The 19354-nt window shown below is 41.1% G+C and overlaps 4 protein-coding genes across 4 annotated transcripts; 2 read left to right on the top strand and 2 right to left on the bottom strand.

Moving 5' to 3' along the window:
• Positions 1–1698: 1698 nt before the first annotated feature.
• On the bottom strand, positions 1699–2960 carry LOC106713757 (ras-related protein Rab-4B). The gene is made up of 4 exons (XM_014506611.2): positions 2830–2960; positions 2676–2756; positions 2191–2523; positions 1699–2117 (listed from the first exon to the last, which is right to left on the bottom strand). Exons 1-4 carry the CDS (start codon positions 2843–2845, stop codon positions 1903–1905), a joined length of 645 nt encoding a protein of 214 aa, XP_014362097.1. The 5' UTR covers positions 2846–2960; the 3' UTR covers positions 1699–1902.
• Positions 2961–3754: 794 nt separating this feature from the next.
• LOC106713784 (BRISC complex subunit FAM175B) lies at positions 3755–5900 on the top strand. The gene is made up of 3 exons (XM_014506646.2): positions 3755–3887; positions 3972–4955; positions 5069–5900. The coding sequence occupies exons 1-3, from the start codon at positions 3804–3806 to the stop codon at positions 5183–5185; spliced, it is 1185 nt and encodes a 394-aa protein (XP_014362132.2). The 5' UTR covers positions 3755–3803; the 3' UTR covers positions 5186–5900.
• A 1549-nt stretch (positions 5901–7449) lies between these two features.
• On the bottom strand, positions 7450–17443 carry LOC106713580 (Hermansky-Pudlak syndrome 1 protein homolog). The gene is made up of 11 exons (XM_045679945.1): positions 17152–17443; positions 16917–17063; positions 16720–16832; positions 14373–14594; positions 13826–13953; positions 13098–13233; positions 12748–12871; positions 12085–12365; positions 11604–11751; positions 11271–11470; positions 7450–7897 (listed from the first exon to the last, which is right to left on the bottom strand). Exons 1-11 carry the CDS (start codon positions 17245–17247, stop codon positions 7720–7722), a joined length of 1773 nt encoding a protein of 590 aa, XP_045535901.1. The 5' UTR covers positions 17248–17443; the 3' UTR covers positions 7450–7719.
• A 291-nt stretch (positions 17444–17734) lies between these two features.
• Positions 17735–19344, top strand: LOC106713653 (dihydroorotate dehydrogenase (quinone), mitochondrial). The gene is made up of 5 exons (XM_014506499.2): positions 17735–17764; positions 17853–18062; positions 18128–18522; positions 18600–18937; positions 19122–19344. The coding sequence occupies exons 1-5, from the start codon at positions 17741–17743 to the stop codon at positions 19331–19333; spliced, it is 1179 nt and encodes a 392-aa protein (XP_014361985.2). The 5' UTR covers positions 17735–17740; the 3' UTR covers positions 19334–19344.
• The last annotated feature ends 10 nt before the right edge of the window (positions 19345–19354 follow it).

The following is a 19354-nucleotide window of genomic DNA, read 5'->3' as shown; positions in this document are numbered from 1 at the left end:
TATTCTTTGTATGAGAATAATATTAAATGCTACTGGCAATTAGTTTTAATTTTTTTTTTCTCTAAAATTATGCAATAGTTTTGCCCTAGCGTATAACTTGGCTGTATGTCAAATAACATCCATTATAGTTCCTAGTTATATAAATTAGGTGCATTTTATGTTAAGTAACTTGTATTCATAAATGTTGCGTTTGGATAACGAACAGTTTTGCGTTTAATTATACGGTGTTATTTTTTTGTGGATAAGCGATTACATTCTATATAAATCTACTTAATTAAATCATTGTGGCAGGAATCCAGACGAAAATTTATTTGCTTAAAATAACAAGAACTAAATTGTTAGTTAAAATAATAAAATTGTTGTATCGAACTTAATTTCAATATCTTTTACATTGTAATATTTGTTAACTATAGGTGGGAATGGACATTACGAACTAGAAAATTAACTATTCTTTCTAATTTACGTATTAATGAAACTAAATCTAAAGTTTCGTTACAGCGGCTTGTGATGTCCGCCCCAATCTTATTAAATTCATAGTGTTATTATTTAAGATCTTACAGATATGGTACTTATTTTAAAATTTATTTTTTGTATGTACAAATGGATATCTTTTTGTTTTTGCTCAAATTTTTACAAACAATAAACACCGGTTAACAAAAATAAGATTCTTTTATTAAAATTGGAAACCTTATTACTTTATTATACTTTAACTTATTAGCAAAAGTCACCGCAAAGGCCAGGACCAAGAATCCGATGTTCTCAACTTTACCCATAAGAATACACATGTGCCAGAAAGATAAGGCAAGCTGTTGGGATTCGAAAAAAATCCTCCACACTAAGTTGAAACCAACTCAAAAACTACATTATTCTTGATAAATATTAGAGAGGTAGGCCTAGGAAGAGATGGATGGATTGCGTGAAAGATGACATGATCAAGAAGGGGGTGACAATGGAGATGACGGCAGACATATTCATTTGGAGGACGGAAACCTGGTGCACCGACCCTACGTAGGTGGGACAATATCAAGATGATGATGATCCTTGATAAATATTCTTTAGTAGAGTAAACTGGATTTATTGGCTTATAGTACCACTGAAGAAAACCTGTTCATTGTATTTTTCTGTAACTAATATGTTAAAGGGGTAATGAAAAAGTGAATATTTGTTTAACTAATTTATTCACGAACCGTGCATATGCAAAGCATGAAATTACAATTATTCTTAGGACTTATTGTGTGATCTATGAGATTACAAATACATACTTAAAGATATAATGTTATATAATTTACAGTCATTCATAGGTGCATATTATATATGCCTGTGGTCACTAGCTTATATACTAACTTAACCTAACATTCAGCATAATAATCCTAAATGTAACGTTGAAGAACAAAACAACATAAACAAAAATCGTTCCTTAAATTCTTGTCATGTGAGAAGCATACTTTGAGATTGAAAAGAGATTCTGGGAAAAGAGAACCTTTACATCTAACATATCTTGTTTTGATCCAAAGCCTAAAATTATTTTAACAATAGACAAACTGCAAAAAATTAACACTAGCTCGAAGTTCCTAAATATTCCAAAAATTGCATTCAAATCTATTTTTCTCACGTAACTATATAACATTAGCTATCTATATTATATAATATCACTTCACTTTATCTCACAATTTTGATTAAATAACTAAAAAAATGAACTATTGCAATAGCAGATAGCATGTATGGTATTTATTGTTCTCACAAAATTTAGGCCTTGAATTGGAACAAGATAATGAATCATTTGGATAAGTAGTCACTATAAAAATACTAGGTCACAATCAAACAGTCTCATTTACACTACTTCACTCTGGTCACTCAAAGGCCTATCACAAAAGGAGGATATAAAATAAAGAGATCTATAAATTAAACACGACAAGCACAATCCGACGGAGCTCTAACGGGCCTCTTGGGTGCAGATAATCTTTTTGAGGTGCCAGTACCATATTGTATACCAGACCCTATTCTTTCCGGATCCAATTCACCAGTTTCTATCTTAGCCAGAATGGTTTTTGAACATTTTAAAAATGCCTCTTCTACATTTTCTCCTGTTTTAGCACTTGTTTCTAGGAACATTAACTCTGTAATAAAAAAATCCTCATTTAAATGGTTTAACATGTCTTTGTGAATTACATTTTTATGTAAACAACTTACCATTTTCCTGTGCAAATTGACTAGCTTCAGAGAATGTTACTTCTCGAGATTCTTCAATATCTTTCTTGTTGCCAACAAGCAATATTACAATATTTGGACTTGCTAATGTGCGTGCATCTCGTAGCCAGTTAGCGAGAGCATTGAATGAGTCTCTGGAACTAATATCATACACTAGCAAAGCGCCAGCTGCTCCACGATAATATGATCGGGTAACAGACCGAAATCTCTCCTGTCCAGCTGTGTCCCATATTTGTAACTTCGTCGATTTACCGCCAATGTTAACTATTTTGGATCCAAATTCAACGCCAATCGTATGGCACCTGTCTTCTTTAACTAAAAATATGAAAGATTCATATTTATATGATACTGATAGATTTTTTTAAGTGCTAAAATAATTCTGTGTATTTGTTTTAAGTCATGTATATATATTCTTTATGCCAACGCATTCCTAGCTTCAGCATAATCAATGCAAATTATATACTTACATTTATTTCCTATAAAATTATTGAGAAGGCTCGACTTTCCTGTTCCAGCGCTGCCTATTACTAAAAATTTGAACAAATATTCTGGAACAAGATGAAGGAAATAAGATTTATCAACTACATAAGACGAAGTAAAAAGTTCAAAAATTATACTCACCGTATGTTTCAGACATTCTATATGTCTAAAAAGTATTTAGATATCATGAAACTGTATTATACCTATCCGTATTTACGAAGGAAAAATTTCTTTGAATTATTTCAATAATATTTCACTCATTAAGAAAATAGAAAGCATAGACAACTATAAAACTAAGGTACTTACCATAGACATAGTATATAGAGGACTGACCTCAATAAATGGACTAGCTATGAGACGTAGTATTTTGACCTTCTTGATTTTTGCCATTTTAGAGCTGGTGACATAATCAGAAATTCAAAACAAAACCTACTGAACCAATTATCTCCATAAATGAATAGGCTATGGTTGGAAATGATAGATTTTGCTTCGTTCCGATTAAAAACGCGCCTGTCGATTTTACATGACAGTTAAATCTATCTATGTAAATTATTAGTTTGAAGCCACACCACCGTTACCATAAACTATCAAAAGCGTCAAAATGGCAAAAATCAAATAGGCACATACATTGATATAATATTTATTCATTAATTTACGTCCTTTGACTTTTAAAACACACGACTTGTCAAGCTCATCCGTTCCTATCAGTCATTCTACTTGTGTGATCGTATGGTGTCTATAATTTTTGAGTTAATTGCGATCATAAAGAAGGAAGTATCAGCAGAATGATGTGCACATATGTGATTGTTATCTCTACCTAACCCGTAACTAAACTTCAAATAACCGATCAGATAGCAAGACCATAGATTACTTTAAAGATTTTCCCGTTCATCACTGTCTAGTGTCAAAGAGTATATAAAATACACTGATGACTGATGAGGCATTCCTAGTCAACTTAAGTGACAGTGACACTTAAGAAATTTTGTGTAAAAGGAAAGGAATGTTTTGATTTTTCTGTAAATTGTTAATATAAGTATTATTTAGAATAACTTTCGATAAGTATGATTTAAAATATAATTTACATATTAAGTTAAACGTTTGATTCGTAATTTCTAATGGCTTACACGGAAAAAGTGTCTCTTAATGGGACCGCTCTTTCGTTTCTATTATACGAGTGTGTTAATTCATCTAATAGTCAGGTAAGTTAAAACATTAAAATACTAATTAAATTATTGACTAGACAGTATCTGTTGTTTTATAGTAATTATGTTTTGTATTTCCAGGAAGGCTTTCTGATCGGAAATGTCACATCTGAAATAACTAATCATATATCAGATTCCCAAAATGACAGTGCACGACTGGATACGCAAATATTCATAAGGACAGTATTGCCGTTACCATCAGTGGCTTTATTTTATTTTCCAACAGGTAAAATAAAAGAAGAAATATTATCTGAATTACTCTCAAGTACAGCAAATGACATCATCGGCTGGTATAAATATAGAAAGAATAGTAGTATTAAGCCTACTTTTAGAGATAAGTTAATATCAAGAGGACTGCAAAAGTATTTTGAAAAATATCATGGAAAGAAAAATTTTGTTACTTGCAATTTATCATCCAAAACTTCATCATCTGGTTCAACACATACATTTACATACAGATTTGGCAAAATTAATTGCTTCAATATGTATGAATATGTTGAAGATGTCACTGCTAATTTGGGTGAGAAACTAACAGGGTATAAGAAGGCTCCTAAAGTTTCACCTCATAGCATATTCAATAAAATTGTCAGCGAAAGTAATGTACAAAATAACAACACGAATGATGCCATCCTGCACATTCAGGAGGCTGTTGACATTAAAATGATCAGTGAAGCAAAGCTCGCTGCAAGAAATGAGACTGCTATCCGGGAGTTGGAAGCAGAAATAAAACATATGACTGGCATTTTATCTGACAAACATATGGTAGACCTACAAGATGCATACAACAAGTCAATGGAAGCAAAATTAATAGATAGAGAAGTTGAAATGGCTGAAGCTTGTGTTAATGTTTTAAAATCACCTCCTAGTGTGGACATCATGAGCATACCCAATATCTTCCTTAATAGCAACAATCTATCCGATAGTGAAAATTCAGTACAATTAATAGAAAATGAGATTAATGAAAGAAGTTCAAGCCCAATTGCAGTTGCATCTACTTCAACTAAACCAACCTTGAACTATGCAGCTGCGCTCAAGAAAAATTCTGATGTAGGACCATCCACTAGTGTAAGTATTTAAAATTGCATGCTGAGTGGGTTTAACACATTGTATTTGGCATAATTTATGATTTTCATGGTGTAAAATAATAATTTAACCTATAAATGTATTTTTTGTTGTAGAAAACCGATGAATATGAGGATTTAATCTGCTTCGATGTAGAAGATAAGAATGTACCCAAACCGATATTCATCAGTGAAAATATAAAATGTTTGGATGACAGTTCCCCTGAGTTTTAAAAAGTGCCTTAAAGAGTTTTTTTCTCTAATTCCCAAGTTACCATACAAAATCGAAATCCATTTCCTGTACATTTTGTTACCTAATGTTGTTTAACTCTGTTGTTTTAGTAAGTGTTACTTTGTTTTTTAAATCATTTACCTTCACTAATTTGCTTTGACCAAAATCTATACTGAATAAAGCATAGATTTGGTTAAATTAATAATAAATTTAATTTGTATCCTGCATCTGAAACAATAGCAACTTGATATTATTTGACCAGCCTACATCAGTCTACTGCTAGACTTATTTGATCATTGTGCTTATAGTAAAGGAGTGGAACAAGTTGCCTGCGTTTATATTTCCATCAAAGTATAACATCGGGGCCTTGAAGACTAGACTGTATGAGAAAAGGCTAACTAAGCTAACTCGTACCATCGCTCACACACTCGATTTCGATCACATCGCTATTTAACATAAGGTGGGATCTATGTCAAATGCTATTCATTATTGAGTCGAATCTGGGTATGTGAGAGTCGTTGTCTGGTCCCGATGGATGACCTCTACAAGCGAAAAACTTGGGTTAGAGAGACGTATTGCAGTCACCAGGACTCTCCCTTATCCAGGTTCAAATGTATTCATATTTTAAATTTAAATACTTACGAGGTTAATCGGGAACGGTGCCACATATTTGAAAGTCTGAAATTGTTTATTGTCTACTTGGATTTACTATTTGTTTATGACCATTTATATCAAATAAGTTGATAAATTAGTGATTTAAACATTTATAAAATGTTCTATTAAATGTTTTTTCTTCAAAATTACTGCATGACATTATTATCATTTTGTAAAATGTCAATGTTGTATATCAAATAAAAAATTAAATACATATTAAGATTATTTTATAAATAAAATCAAGTTCTTGAATGTTATAAAGTAAATTTTATTTCACATTCAGTTAAAGATATTTAATAACATATAATAGTTTGGCATAGTTTGTAACATTTTTCAAGTATAAAATGTTGTAAAACTATCAAACAAGTAGCATTTAAAAAATACTAGCTATTTTTGAGATTTAAAATATATACTGAAAAAACTGTAAATGTGTTCTTTATTAATGTGACAGTTAAATTCGCTGTTCATTATCTTTAATTGATGTTACGAACACGAAGCAAAACGCATGTACAAAAACAATTTTACATCCTTTTTAATCACTTGGAAAAAAGGAAGATGGAAATATGTTTTTGAACATTTGTTTTGGCAATGGATTTCGTGGTTTAGTTATTCCTCCGTTATTTGTCACATTTTGCATTTGAAAATAATATAAACATTTTGAAAAGACTCGGATAATGTATCCAAGATAAACATTATTTAGAATAGATTGATAATCCTCACGGCTATGTTGTACAGACTATTTTTTTAATAAATATCATTAAAATAAAATTGTTATCATTTTTTTTTAAATTCCAAAGGTGACATATACATGTGTCCCATATCAACACAAATTATGAATTAAATATTCAACGTCAACAAATTATAACGTTGTTTATTAACCTTGAATTATTTTTCAAAGTCACTTTATCTAATGGTATAGTAGTTTCCAGATATCTTGGAAGCTCTTAACTTCGTGTGCGTCGCTGCGCAGAATAGAATGTTTGGTGTAGTGGGACGAGAGGGGGGGCACTGCGCAGCGCGCTCACTTTGGGCCGACAAGATATTTGAAAATAATTTTAACAAAATGCTCTAGTTTAAAGTTTTACGCTATCGACAATATACTATAACCTAGCAAACCTTTGATTAAAACTACATGTTAAAAAAAACGCTTTTTTTATTAATTACATATCGCCGATGTATATTATTTTTTTGTTTAAAATCATAATATGTAACATTATTCAAAACAAACTGTCATAAATCAATATCTTATCTTTAACAACATATAAATAAACATAATATTAAATTTAAAAAATTAACAATAATATGACAAGCACTATTCCTTAACTAACCTATAATATTAAAAAGGTGAACGACTAAAGAAAATCGAGATAGTTATACATAAAAACAAATTATTATCCTGCTTCTAATTAGTAATAATTCATATTTATTATACGCAAATAAGACTAGATTTCTATGGAATGATCTGAGGTGAAAGTTAAAAATTCAGAGAATTTAGTCAAAAACACATACAAAAACTTTGTCATTGCCTTACTTTTTGCAACATTTAGTTTAGAGTCAGTAGAAGCATTTTATATAATCAGATGAGGAAAACTACCAAACAATTAACCTGTGACACTACAATGCAATATTGATAAACACTAATGTTATTTATTATTATCACAAAGACATGACAGATTTAGATCTTATAACTCATTACTTAATTCGCTAAATAAAGCAATAATAAATTACTCACTTCAGAATGCCGAAAGAAATGGAATATTGACCAGTGGTAATATCCACGTTCGGAAAGTTTGCCGATGATGTCACCTGTATACATAACGAGATATGGTAGCGGAGAGGGTTCAGCGACAAAATTTCTCCATTATAGACTTACGGTCTAGGTCTACAGCAAGTCGGCGGCGAGCGTCGGCTTGTAGCCAGCGAGCTCGTGTACGGAGTGCGCCAGCCGGCGAGCCTGCTGCACCGCCGTGGCCGCCGGCACCAACCCCAGGTGGATGCAGATTAGCTCCTTGATGCTCACCCCTTGACTGTCCGTGGGGAAGGCCAAGTCCACGAGTTGCCTACAACAGCGATAAACGAGGCGAAATTTCAAAACTTTCAATTGAAACGATGTGACTAGGTTGAAATTATCTTCGAGTAGGTAGTCTGTAGACCTGCGCTAGTGCAGCGCGCACTAGTGCAGGTCTCACCTGTAGAAGGCGGCGCGCAGGTCGCCGGGCGGGGGCAGTGCGCGCGCGGCGGCGGGGTGCGGCGGACGCGCGGGGCGCACGGGCACGCCGCGCCGCTCCCACCACTGCAGCGCGCACTAGTGCAGGTCTCACCTGTAGAAGGCGGCGCGCAGGTCGCCGGGCGGGGGCAGTGCGCGCGCGGCGGCGGGGTGCGGCGGACGCGCGGGGCGCACGGGCACGCCGCGCCGCTCCCACCACTGCAGCGCGCACTAGTGCAGGTCTCACCTGTAGAAGGCGGCGCGCAGGTCGCCGGGCGGGGGCAGTGCGCGCGCGGCGGCGGGGTGCGGCGGACGCGCGGGGCGCACGGGCACGCCGCGCCGCTCCCACCACTGCAGCGCGCACTAGTGCAGGTCTCACCTGTAGAAGGCGGCGCGCAGGTCGCCGGGCGGGGGCAGTGCGCGCGCGGCGGCGGGGTGCGGCGGACGCGCGGGGCGCACGGGCACGCCGCGCCGCTCCCACCACTGCAGCGCGCACTAGTGCAGGTCTCACCTGTAGAAGGCGGCGCGCAGGTCGCCGGGCGGGGGCAGTGCGCGCGCGGCGGCGGGGTGCGGCGGACGCGCGGGGCGCACGGGCACGCCGCGCCGCTCCCACCACTGCAGCGCGCACTAGTGCAGGTCTCACCTGTAGAAGGCGGCGCGCAGGTCGCCGGGCGGGGGCAGTGCGCGCGCGGCGGCGGGGTGCGGCGGACGCGCGGGGCGCACGGGCACGCCGCGCCGCTCCCACCACTGCAGCGCGCACTAGTGCAGGTCTCACCTGTAGAAGGCGGCGCGCAGGTCGCCGGGCGGGGGCAGTGCGCGCGCGGCGGCGGGGTGCGGCGGACGCGCGGGGCGCACGGGCACGCCGCGCCGCTCCCACCACTGCAGCGCGCACTAGTGCAGGTCTCACCTGTAGAAGGCGGCGCGCAGGTCGCCGGGCGGGGGCAGTGCGCGCGCGGCGGCGGGGTGCGGCGGACGCGCGGGGCGCACGGGCACGCCGCGCCGCTCCCACCACTGCAGCGCGCACTAGTGCAGGTCTCACCTGTAGAAGGCGGCGCGCAGGTCGCCGGGCGGGGGCAGTGCGCGCGCGGCGGCGGGGTGCGGCGGACGCGCGGGGCGCACGGGCACGCCGCGCCGCTCCCACCACTGCAGCGCGCACTAGTGCAGGTCTCACCTGTAGAAGGCGGCGCGCAGGTCGCCGGGCGGGGGCAGTGCGCGCGCGGCGGCGGGGTGCGGCGGACGCGCGGGGCGCACGGGCACGCCGCGCCGCTCCCACCACTGCAGCGCGCACTAGTGCAGGTCTCACCTGTAGAAGGCGGCGCGCAGGTCGCCGGGCGGGGGCAGTGCGCGCGCGGCGGCGGGGTGCGGCGGACGCGCGGGGCGCACGGGCACGCCGCGCCGCTCCCACCACTGCAGCGCGCACTAGTGCAGGTCTCACCTGTAGAAGGCGGCGCGCAGGTCGCCGGGCGGGGGCAGTGCGCGCGCGGCGGCGGGGTGCGGCGGACGCGCGGGGCGCACGGGCACGCCGCGCCGCTCCCACCACTGCAGCGCGCGCTAGTGCAGGTCTCACCTGTAGAAGGCGGCGCGCAGGTCGCCGGGCGGGGGCAGTGCGCGCGCGGCGGCGGGGTGCGGCGGACGCGCGGGGCGCACGGGCACGCCGCGCCGCTCCCACCACTGCAGCGCGCACTAGTGCAGGTCTCACCTGTAGAAGGCGGCGCGCAGGTCGCCGGGCGGGGGCAGTGCGCGCGCGGCGGCGGGGTGCGGCGGACGCGCGGGGCGCACGGGCACGCCGCGCCGCTCCCACCACTGCAGCGCGCACTAGTGCAGGTCTCACCTGTAGAAGGCGGCGCGCAGGTCGCCGGGCGGGGGCAGTGCGCGCGCGGCGGCGGGGTGCGGCGGACGCGCGGGGCGCACGGGCACGCCGCGCCGCTCCCACCACTGCAGCGCGCACTAGTGCAGGTCTCACCTGTAGAAGGCGGCGCGCAGGTCGCCGGGCGGGGGCAGTGCGCGCGCGGCGGCGGGGTGCGGCGGACGCGCGGGGCGCACGGGCACGCCGCGCCGCTCCCACCACTGCAGCGCGCACTAGTGCAGGTCTCACCTGTAGAAGGCGGCGCGCAGGTCGCCGGGCGGGGGCAGTGCGCGCGCGGCGGCGGGGTGCGGCGGACGCGCGGGGCGCACGGGCACGCCGCGCCGCTCCCACCACTGCAGCGCGCACTAGTGCAGGTCTCACCTGTAGAAGGCGGCGCGCAGGTCGCCGGGCGGGGGCAGTGCGCGCGCGGCGGCGGGGTGCGGCGGACGCGCGGGGCGCACGGGCACGCCGCGCCGCTCCCACCACTGCAGCGCGCACTAGTGCAGGTCTCACCTGTAGAAGGCGGCGCGCAGGTCGCCGGGCGGGGGCAGTGCGCGCGCGGCGGCGGGGTGCGGCGGACGCGCGGGGCGGCGGGGTGCGGCGGACGCGCGGGGCGGCGGGGTGCGGCGGACGCGCGGGGCGCACGGGCACGCCGCGCCGCTCCCACCACTGCAGCGCGCACTAGTGCAGGTCTCACCTGTAGAAGGCGGCGCGCAGGTCGCCGGGCGGGGGCAGTGCGCGCGCGGCGGCGGGGTGCGGCGGACGCGCGGGGCGGCGGGGTGCGGCGGACGCGCGGGGCGGCGGGGTGCGGCGGACGCGCGGGGCGCACGGGCACGCCGCGCCGCTCCCACCACTGCAGCGCGCACTAGTGCAGGTCTCACCTGTAGAAGGCGGCGCGCAGGTCGCCGGGCGGGGGCAGTGCGCGCGCGGCGGCGGGGTGCGGCGGACGCGCGGGGCGCACGGGCACGCCGCGCCGCTCCCACCACTGCAGCGCGCACTAGTGCAGGTCTCACCTGTAGAAGGCGGCGCGCAGGTCGCCGGGCGGGGGCAGTGCGCGCGCGGCGGCGGGGTGCGGCGGACGCGCGGGGCGGCGGGGTGCGGCGGACGCGCGGGGCGGCGGGGTGCGGCGGACGCGCGGGGCGCACGGGCACGCCGCGCCGCTCCCACCACTGCAGCGCGCACTAGTGCAGGTCTCACCTGTAGAAGGCGGCGCGCAGGTCGCCGGGCGGGGGCAGTGCGCGCGCGGCGGCGGGGTGCGGCGGACGCGCGGGGCGGCGGGGTGCGGCGGACGCGCGGGGCGGCGGGGTGCGGCGGACGCGCGGGGCGCACGGGCACGCCGCGCCGCTCCCACCACTGCAGCGCGCACTAGTGCAGGGCTCACCTGTAGAAGGCGGCGCGCAGGTCGCCGGGCGGGGGCAGTGCGCGCGCGGCGGCGGGGTGCGGCGGACGCGCGGGGCGCACGGGCACGCCGCGCCGCTCCCACCACTGCAGCGCGCAGGCGTGCAGCGCGCCACGTCGCCATGCCGCGCCCCCGTAGCCTTCGCGGAACGACGACAGCGCGCGGGACACGATAGCGCGCACCTAACGAACGACAACGAACACTTACTTACGCCCAATTAACAATAACAAAAAAAAAATCAAATCCAAGTTATTTTCTAGTTTAAGCTTGTCTTATACTTTTATAAATAAGATTGAACGAGAAATTCCAACTGACAGTGTGGGGGTTGAGCATGTGGGCGCAGTCTGCCATGTCGGGGGCGAGGAAGCGGCCGGTGGTGCGGTCCACGTACACGAAGTGCACGAGGCCGGGGAACTCCGACAGATACTTGTGCAGCGTTAGGGAACTCGCATCCGTCTCGCTCGTGCACCAGGACCACATTAAGCGAAATAATTGATTCATTTGCAAATACACACATACAGAACACAATCACATACACCATTATTAACAATATCGGCAAGCATTATTATAGATACGTAAATATAAGCTTGCTGAATAAAAGGTGACATAGAATTAGACTTCGAATCGTTACAATCTCAAAACAGTGCGACTTGATGTCGGACTAATTTATATGACAAAGCAACCGGTTCGTTGAACCGAGAAAGCGTTTTTTTTCCATAAAATAGATTACATGTTTTTTATTTAAAAAAATATCAATAAAATACGAAAGCTTTATACAGATTATTGAAAAGGATATGATCCCATGCTGAAGTATCTCATTGCTTTGACGCGTAAAAACTCGATGTATGGCGCTAAAGTATTGGTGAGGTCTTTCAATGGCTGGTCCATCTTCAGACTGGGTATGTCTGGTTTGAGATGGTCGAGCAGTGCGTCAAGTGCGGTCCTCATGGCCGTGGCCGTGGTCTCCGGCGTGAGGGGTGTCGTGGTGGTACACGACTTGCGAAGTTCCAGCATACGGCTGGTAAGTCTCGCGCATAAGTTGCCGTTCGATTTGTTCTTACGTAGAGCATCTGTAGTCTGAATAGGGGTCACATTTAATTTCTTAACTTTTTTTTATCACTCTCTTCTCTTCTATTAAACATATTACCCGGCTTATTTTTGTCACTTCTTTGCGCTATCGTAAAGTTGTACCCCTCCCTTCCCTTTGTTGTGTTTTGAATTACCAACATTTTTCCTTTTTTTAATTCAAAACGATCGATTCGAAACTTTCCGCTATTACCTACATTTATTTTGGGTCCCACAGGCTCTCACGAAAAAACACCTGTCACGTTACCAATGCATGACACAAAAGTATCTATAACTCAACTTTTGCAGATTTCATTAGTTTGTCGTTTAAAAACCCGCAAAATAGCAACAGTTCATCATATTAATTATAGGACTGTAAAAAAAATTAATATACCTTCTTAACTGCAGCTTCCAGGTTATCTAATGTGTTGGGTAGCATTTCCAAGTTTCTTTGCAGTAAGAGTCTTTCCAGGTTAGACAGTATCTGGCTGGACATGTGAGCAGCAATGCCTATGTCCCTTTGATAGCAAATTAAGAAAAAAAATCAAACATATATTTAAAACAAAAGAACAAGTCTCTAGAAGTGGTTATTATATTATCTACATTTTTTAATATTCAATAGTATAATTTAAAAAAATAAAACAAAATAGATTTCTTCTTAATTTAAATTGTAATGCCCATAAAATACAATTTAAAATGAATACATTAGTGAAATTGTACAGATAATAAACAAATGCGTGTTACCTCATCTCCATATCAACCAAGACAAGAAACACAATGCGCGGCGCTACCTCCGCTATGTGCAAGGAATGCGGCGCGCACGGCACCACCGCACCGCCCGCGCACAGGTTTACGATCGCACTATTCTCTTCTGACAACCCTAAATAAATATCTCACTAATATTATAAATGCGAAAGTTTAGATGGATGGATGGATGTTAGAAGGTATCTACGGAACTGCTCAATGGATCTGGATATTGCATAGATATAGAACATAGTCAGGAAGAACACATAGGCTACTTATTATTATTTTTTAATTTCACGCGGACGGGCTCGCAGGCGACAGCTAGTTACTACATATATTTTTATGTGACATACAAAACAGACATTACAATGGATGTGAATATTAATAGAATGTTTCAAATAATTGTTATGTCATAGCTGTCCAACTGCATTATTAGTAAAATTACATATTTGTCATGTTACTAATATTATAAATGCTAAAGTTTAGTTTAGTTATCATATCTCCAAAACACCTAAATGATGCTCACTGAAATTTGTTATAGATGAAAAAAGATTTTGTAAAAAAAAAACTAAAACCACTCTACAACACTAAAAATTTCATAAGAACCTAATTCACAGGTCACAGAGGAGTTTTATTACTAAATTCATTTCAATTCAAGAGACTTATACTCTAGTAAAATCTTAATGATACCTTAGTTAGTTAAGTATTTTAAAAATATAAAATCTTACACGGTAGCCAAGAATTTGATGCAGTATTAGTATCAGATCTGTTTGCATTCCTCCAATGTTCCTGTGCAGCAATACATTGGAAACTGAGCAGAATAAGATCTGGCGGCATTAGATCTTCACTTCCACGGCTAAAACACACATATCAATACCCCAAACTAATATTACATATACAAAAGTAACTCTGTCTCGCTTTCACACCAAAACTACTAAACCGATCTAAATGAAATTTCATGCACAGATAGTCTAGTCTAGAGCCTGAGAAAATTCATAGGCTACTTTTTAATGCGAAAAAAGGGTTGAAAGATGGAAAGTTGTATGGAAGTTTCGTCATTTTTACAGTTAGGAGCTTGTTAAATATATTTTAAAAGCATATAAACAGATGACCTAGTGCGGGCGGCAGGATATCACTGGATTATATACACCTAATGTGGAAGATATTGGGGAAAGTCTATATCCAGCAGTGGAATAAAACAAGCTGTTGATGAAGGTCATCGTTTGACTAAGAATCTGAACATTTGTACTGTTTACAATAAAAATAAATTTTTACCTTGAATACAAAGCCAACATTTTATCACCAACAAACAATATTAGATGGTAATGTTGATAAGATGCGCACTTGATCTCCTTTGAAATAGATTTGAGAGCATTTAGTGCAGAGGCGGTGGCTCCACTCTCACCAATCACTCCACTAGCTCCAGGTATGGAGTCACCCTTGGTACGGCTTTCGAGTAACACCGACAACCAACCCTGGTATACAGGGGAATGCAACCTGAAATTAAAGATCATGAAAAACATTGATTAAAATTAATTCATTCAAAATGATTAAATAAATTACAAAACATGTTAGTATGAAATATTCTTTTAAAAGTATATGTATGTATATATTTTTATGCATGTATAGCACTGAATCTTATAGTCTTTGTCACATAAATTTTTAACAAGCTATAGAGCATCTATAAAACATGATTACAAACAAAAAAATAATACCAAGTTGTTATTATTTCTCTATGTCTTTCTTCTTATTTTTTGTAGTGCCTTAAAAGCAGAGCTGGGCATTAACTCGTTAATCCGTTAATCGTTAATTAACGAAGTTAACATTTTGCTTAACGGATTAACTTTTAAGTTAACTTCAAAAAGTGTTAACGCTTTTGTTAACTTCCGTTAATAAAAGTCCATTAATCGTTAAATTAGAAACTTGGAGACATGCTGTCATTTTGTTTAAATTACGTGCCACGCCACGCTCATAAGTTCAGCTATGTTGGGCGACTGTCAGCGACTCGAATGGTGAACGAACGAGTTTATAATTGATATATGTGAAGTTCGCGTGCAACTGTGATGCATCAGAGCGTCCGGGAAAGATGTGACCAACAGGACAAAATCAAAAGAAGGTTCGAAATAGTATATTTCAATACGAGTATATAAAAGCAAGAGTATGTAATAGCCCACATTCCGAACGCTCTTCGTCCCTGCAATACGCCACTTTTTGAGCAACTATATTAAAACACTTTTTTACTCGTGCTTTTTCTTTAGCTTTTCCAAGCTCGTGCGTTCTCTTTCCGAACTGTCAAAATAATGTCTATTAAAAAGAAAAACCAACCACGAAGTTTTTACAAAAATAAGAATAATTGAAGTTAGAAGTTATGATTCATGCAAAAATTTCTAAAAAGAAGCTCCTAATTTGTTACAATATCAGAGTTAATGATTTGATTCAATGAATTAGGCTAGGTTTCATTTTATTTCATCTCATTAAATTTCATTTTCATTTCATATCAATAAAAATAATCTAATGAAGACTTGGCCCTTTGGGCATAGTTCCTTTTGCCTACCCAGAATGGGTGAAGAAAACAAAAAAAAGTCTCTGTCTGTATTCTTTTACGGTTGGCGCCATTTTCCAAAAAAATTAGTTAGTTGAGTTTATTGTGTTTTTATTATTCTATTAATTTGCTTCTTTTTTTCGCAACTATATTAAAAATAGTTGTTTAATACACATGCGGTACCGTCATTACAACTTGTTCCAACGGTCAACATTTGTCGGAACTCTTTGCAATGACAGTTTAGTACACGTACGGTACCGTCATTACAACTTGTTCCAACTGTCAACATTTGTCGGAACTCTTTGCAATGACAGTTTAGTACACGTACGGTACCGTCATTACAACTTGTTCCAACTGACAATATTTGTCGGAATTTTTTGCAATGACAGGCTTTCCGCACTCGTAATGAAATATACTATAATGCATTCATACTTGTCTCTAATACTAATGTGTTATAGAATGTACAGTCAAATCACTATTTTAAACAAGTGTCGCCACAATAAGTGTGAAATTAGTATGTATAATTTTGGTATGGTTAACTGTTAACGATTAACTTTAACTTGCGTTAAATTTTCGAGAATTTAACGCTTTAACGATTAACGAAGTTAATTTTTTAATTAACGATTAATGAAGTTAACTTTTCGATTAACTGTGCCCACCTGTGATAAAAGTGATTTTAGTAAGTTTTTGTGGCAATAATAGGCTATTCAATTCCTTTCTAATTAGCAAACCTTATTCCATATTGAATTATAGTCAAAACCCTAAACCACAGTTTACTCTAAAACTTTATCATGATCAGCTCACTGTAAGTATCCACTGAGGGTTTCAGAGCCTACCCTAATTGATAAGGCCATACCAACCACACTAGCCGAATGCAGTTTGGGAGATTCCACACATATCTTTAACCGTAAGAACCTTGTATAAAATCACTTCACTTTATGTCAAAATTTTCACAGAATAACAAAAAAAAGTCAAATATTAACATGGTCTCCATGTTTGGAATTGGATATGCATCTGTTAACGAAGATTTCAAACAAAATGAAGAATAGTCTTGAGTTAAAATATACATGAAATACTTACAAATCTATATTTTGTCCACAGATATGCTGTACCAATGTTTTGCAATCCAATAGCTCTCTTTGAGCATCATCAATATCATCCTTTGTAATGATCATAAATACATGGTCAAGGAACTAAAATTGTAAAATTTCAACTAAGTATGACAGTTTAACATTTAACATCATAGTCAATCAGTATAATACAATACAATACAATACCTCATCAAAGACTATAACGGTGTCATCCTTACATTGCATGGAGGAATAAGTATTACCAAACTGTGCAGCCATAATGCGCTGTGATGTTATTATCGGTGACAACAATTGAGCAACATTATAACTATCAGTAATATTCCCATCGGAACTCTGAAAATACCAATGCGCATCTCAAAATTTTGTATCTACGTTAGTATTTGATTCTTAATTGATTCAATACTTATTGTAATATACTCGCCTGTTCATTTAGAGATTTCATACGCTGTAAAAAAGAATCATCCCATTTTGAAAACAACAAGTTGTTTACACTGTCGAATATCAGGGTAGCTTTCATGTTTTACAAAATATGTGGTTTTGTCGATTAAGATAAGGTAACTGGAGGATTTAATTTTCACTAACAAATAATTTGTTTGTGTATTTTGATTGTTCAGTTGTTTAAATTAAATTACAGATACAAATTCATAACGAATTCAATCGAAATTTCTCCCTGACTCTGATCCGTATCTGACAGAAAAGAGCAGATGATTGACTATTGACATTTGACCTCTTTTGCAAGACAAAAACAAACAAAATAAACTTCCATCTTTCTCAACCGAAAATTAAAAATAAATAATTCTTCTTTCTCCTCTCGTAGCTTTCATTTTAAATTTTTGTTGATTCCAGCAAATTTGACTATACTTTTTCGGATAGAAAGAAATTATGGTGGTCTGTGTCTATTTTTAACCTATAGCCCTACCACACCAAGAGCAAGTTTATTTATTTACTGACATAAAATGAAATGTCAATTTTGAAATTAACAAAGTTTAGTTTATTATTCTTATTGTAAAATGAATAGAAAACAAAAAGCTATTGTATGTATTATTTGAATGAAAAATCTGTATTTCTAAAATGAATTCTAAATTAGTTACATTTCCGTAAATATTTAATTATGTATTGCAGAAGAAACTGAAGTCAATATGTTACTTAACATTAGGCGGTTCCCTTTCCTATCAATTTATATACTTCAAAAAGGACTTCCATGGATATTATGATAATGTACTTAGTCCCCTGAGCCAATGGATCAGTCCCGAATTAGCTCATAAGATTGGCGTTCTTGCTATTAAATACGGAATATTTCCCGCTGAAAACTACGATGATCCACATGTTTTAGTAAGTAAAATATTTTTTAAAATAAATTTCAATATAACATTTATTAAATATAATCTTTTTTTCAGAAAACAAAATTTTTATCTTATGACCTAAGTAATCCTGTTGGAATTGCCGCTGGTTTTGACAAGCATGGTGATGCCATTGTTGGTTTGAGAAATTTAGGGTTTTCTGTTGTCGAAATTGGATCTATAACACCAGAACCGCAACCGGGTAATCCAAAGCCCAGAGTATTCAGGTTGCCAGAGGACAATGCAGTTATAAATAGATATGGTTTCAATAGTGAAGGGCATGATATTGTTTATAATAAAATAAAACATTTAGATAAAGCACTTTTGAATAAAGGTCTACTAGGAATTAACCTAGGTAAAAATAAACTCTCTGATGATGCTATAAATGATTATAATTTAGGAATAAAAAAGTTTATTAATATTGCTGATTACTTTGTCATTAATGTAAGCAGGTGTGTAAATTTTTCTATTATTAATACTTTTTTTAAACTACAATTCCACAAATATTTTGATGAGTTTGTTGTTTTAGTCCAAACACTCCAGGCTTGAGGTCATTGCAAAGTAAACAAGAGTTAAAAGAACTTCTTGTTGGTATCAATAAGACAAGGAAAGCTTTGCAATCGGAAAATAATCCTCCCTTACTTTTAAAACTTGCACCAGATTTAAGTTTGGAAGAGATGAAGGATATTGTTGCAGTAATAACACAAAAGGGATCTGAAGTTCAGGGACTCATCATTTCCAATACAACAATTGATAGATCATCAATAAAAAATAAACAGTTTTCTACTGAGGCAGGTGGTCTTAGCGGGAAGCCTCTTACCAATAAGTCTACAGAAATGATTAAAACCATGTACAAGTTAACTCAAGGTATCTGAGAAATTTATTTGAAAATCTATTTACTTATTACTTATACTAATATTATTATAAATAAACTTGATAGAGCATAGCTATTAAAGGTGCGAGAAGAAAAAATATGTAAACATCTGTTTTTGTATTTTTTATTTTAAATACATATAAACTATGCAATTATATAATTTTATATTTTTTTCAGGTAAAATACCAATAATAGGTGTTGGTGGAATATTTAGTGGTCAGGATGCTTATGATAAGATTTTAGCTGGTGCTAGCATACTTCAAATATATACAGCTTTAATTTATTACGGACCTCCCGTTATTACTAGAATAAAAAAAGAATTAGCTGAATTATTGGAGAAAGATGGCTACAGCAGTGTCAATGAAGCAATTGGTAAAAGCGCAAACTGATAAATATTTTTTAATACATTA

This window comes from Papilio machaon, chromosome 11, assembly GCF_912999745.1.
Source record: "Papilio machaon chromosome 11, ilPapMach1.1, whole genome shotgun sequence".
NCBI lineage: Eukaryota > Metazoa > Arthropoda > Insecta > Lepidoptera > Papilionidae > Papilio > Papilio machaon.
The sequence above is the reverse complement of the archived record's forward strand: the minus strand, read 5'-3'. Positions and strand labels throughout refer to the sequence as shown.

Excerpts from the sequence above, each read along its gene's own strand:
- LOC106713784 (XM_014506646.2), top strand. The coding sequence starts at position 3,804 with ATGGCTTACACGGAAAAAGTGTCTCTTAATGGGACCGCTCTTTCGTTT. Across the intron at positions 3,888-3,971 it reads TTAATTCATCTAATAGTCAG|GAAGGCTTTCTGATCGGAAA; the intron begins GTAAGTTAAAAC and ends TTGTATTTCCAG. Across the intron at positions 4,956-5,068 it reads ATGTAGGACCATCCACTAGT|AAAACCGATGAATATGAGGA; the intron begins GTAAGTATTTAA and ends TTTTTGTTGTAG.
- LOC106713580 (XM_045679945.1), bottom strand. The coding sequence starts at position 17,247 with ATGAAAGCTACCCTGATATTCGACAGTGTAAACAACTTGTTGTTTTCA. Across the intron at positions 13,234-13,825 it reads ATCAAATTCTTGGCTACCGT|GGTTGTCAGAAGAGAATAGT; the intron begins GTAAGATTTTAT and ends ATATTTATTTAG. Across the intron at positions 12,366-12,747 it reads TGGAAGCTGCAGTTAAGAAG|ACTACAGATGCTCTACGTAA; the intron begins GTATATTAATTT and ends ACCCCTATTCAG.
- LOC106713653 (XM_014506499.2), top strand. The coding sequence starts at position 17,741 with ATGAATAGAAAACAAAAAGCTATT. Across the intron at positions 17,765-17,852 it reads ATAGAAAACAAAAAGCTATT|AAGAAACTGAAGTCAATATG; the intron begins GTATGTATTATT and ends TATGTATTGCAG. Across the intron at positions 18,938-19,121 it reads CATGTACAAGTTAACTCAAG|GTAAAATACCAATAATAGGT; the intron begins GTATCTGAGAAA and ends TATTTTTTTCAG.
- LOC106713757 (XM_014506611.2), bottom strand. Across the intron at positions 2,524-2,675 it reads TAATTTTATAGGAAATAAAT|TTAAAGAAGACAGGTGCCAT; the intron begins GTAAGTATATAA and ends TCATATTTTTAG. Across the intron at positions 2,118-2,190 it reads TCAATTTGCACAGGAAAATG|AGTTAATGTTCCTAGAAACA; the intron begins GTAAGTTGTTTA and ends TTTTTATTACAG.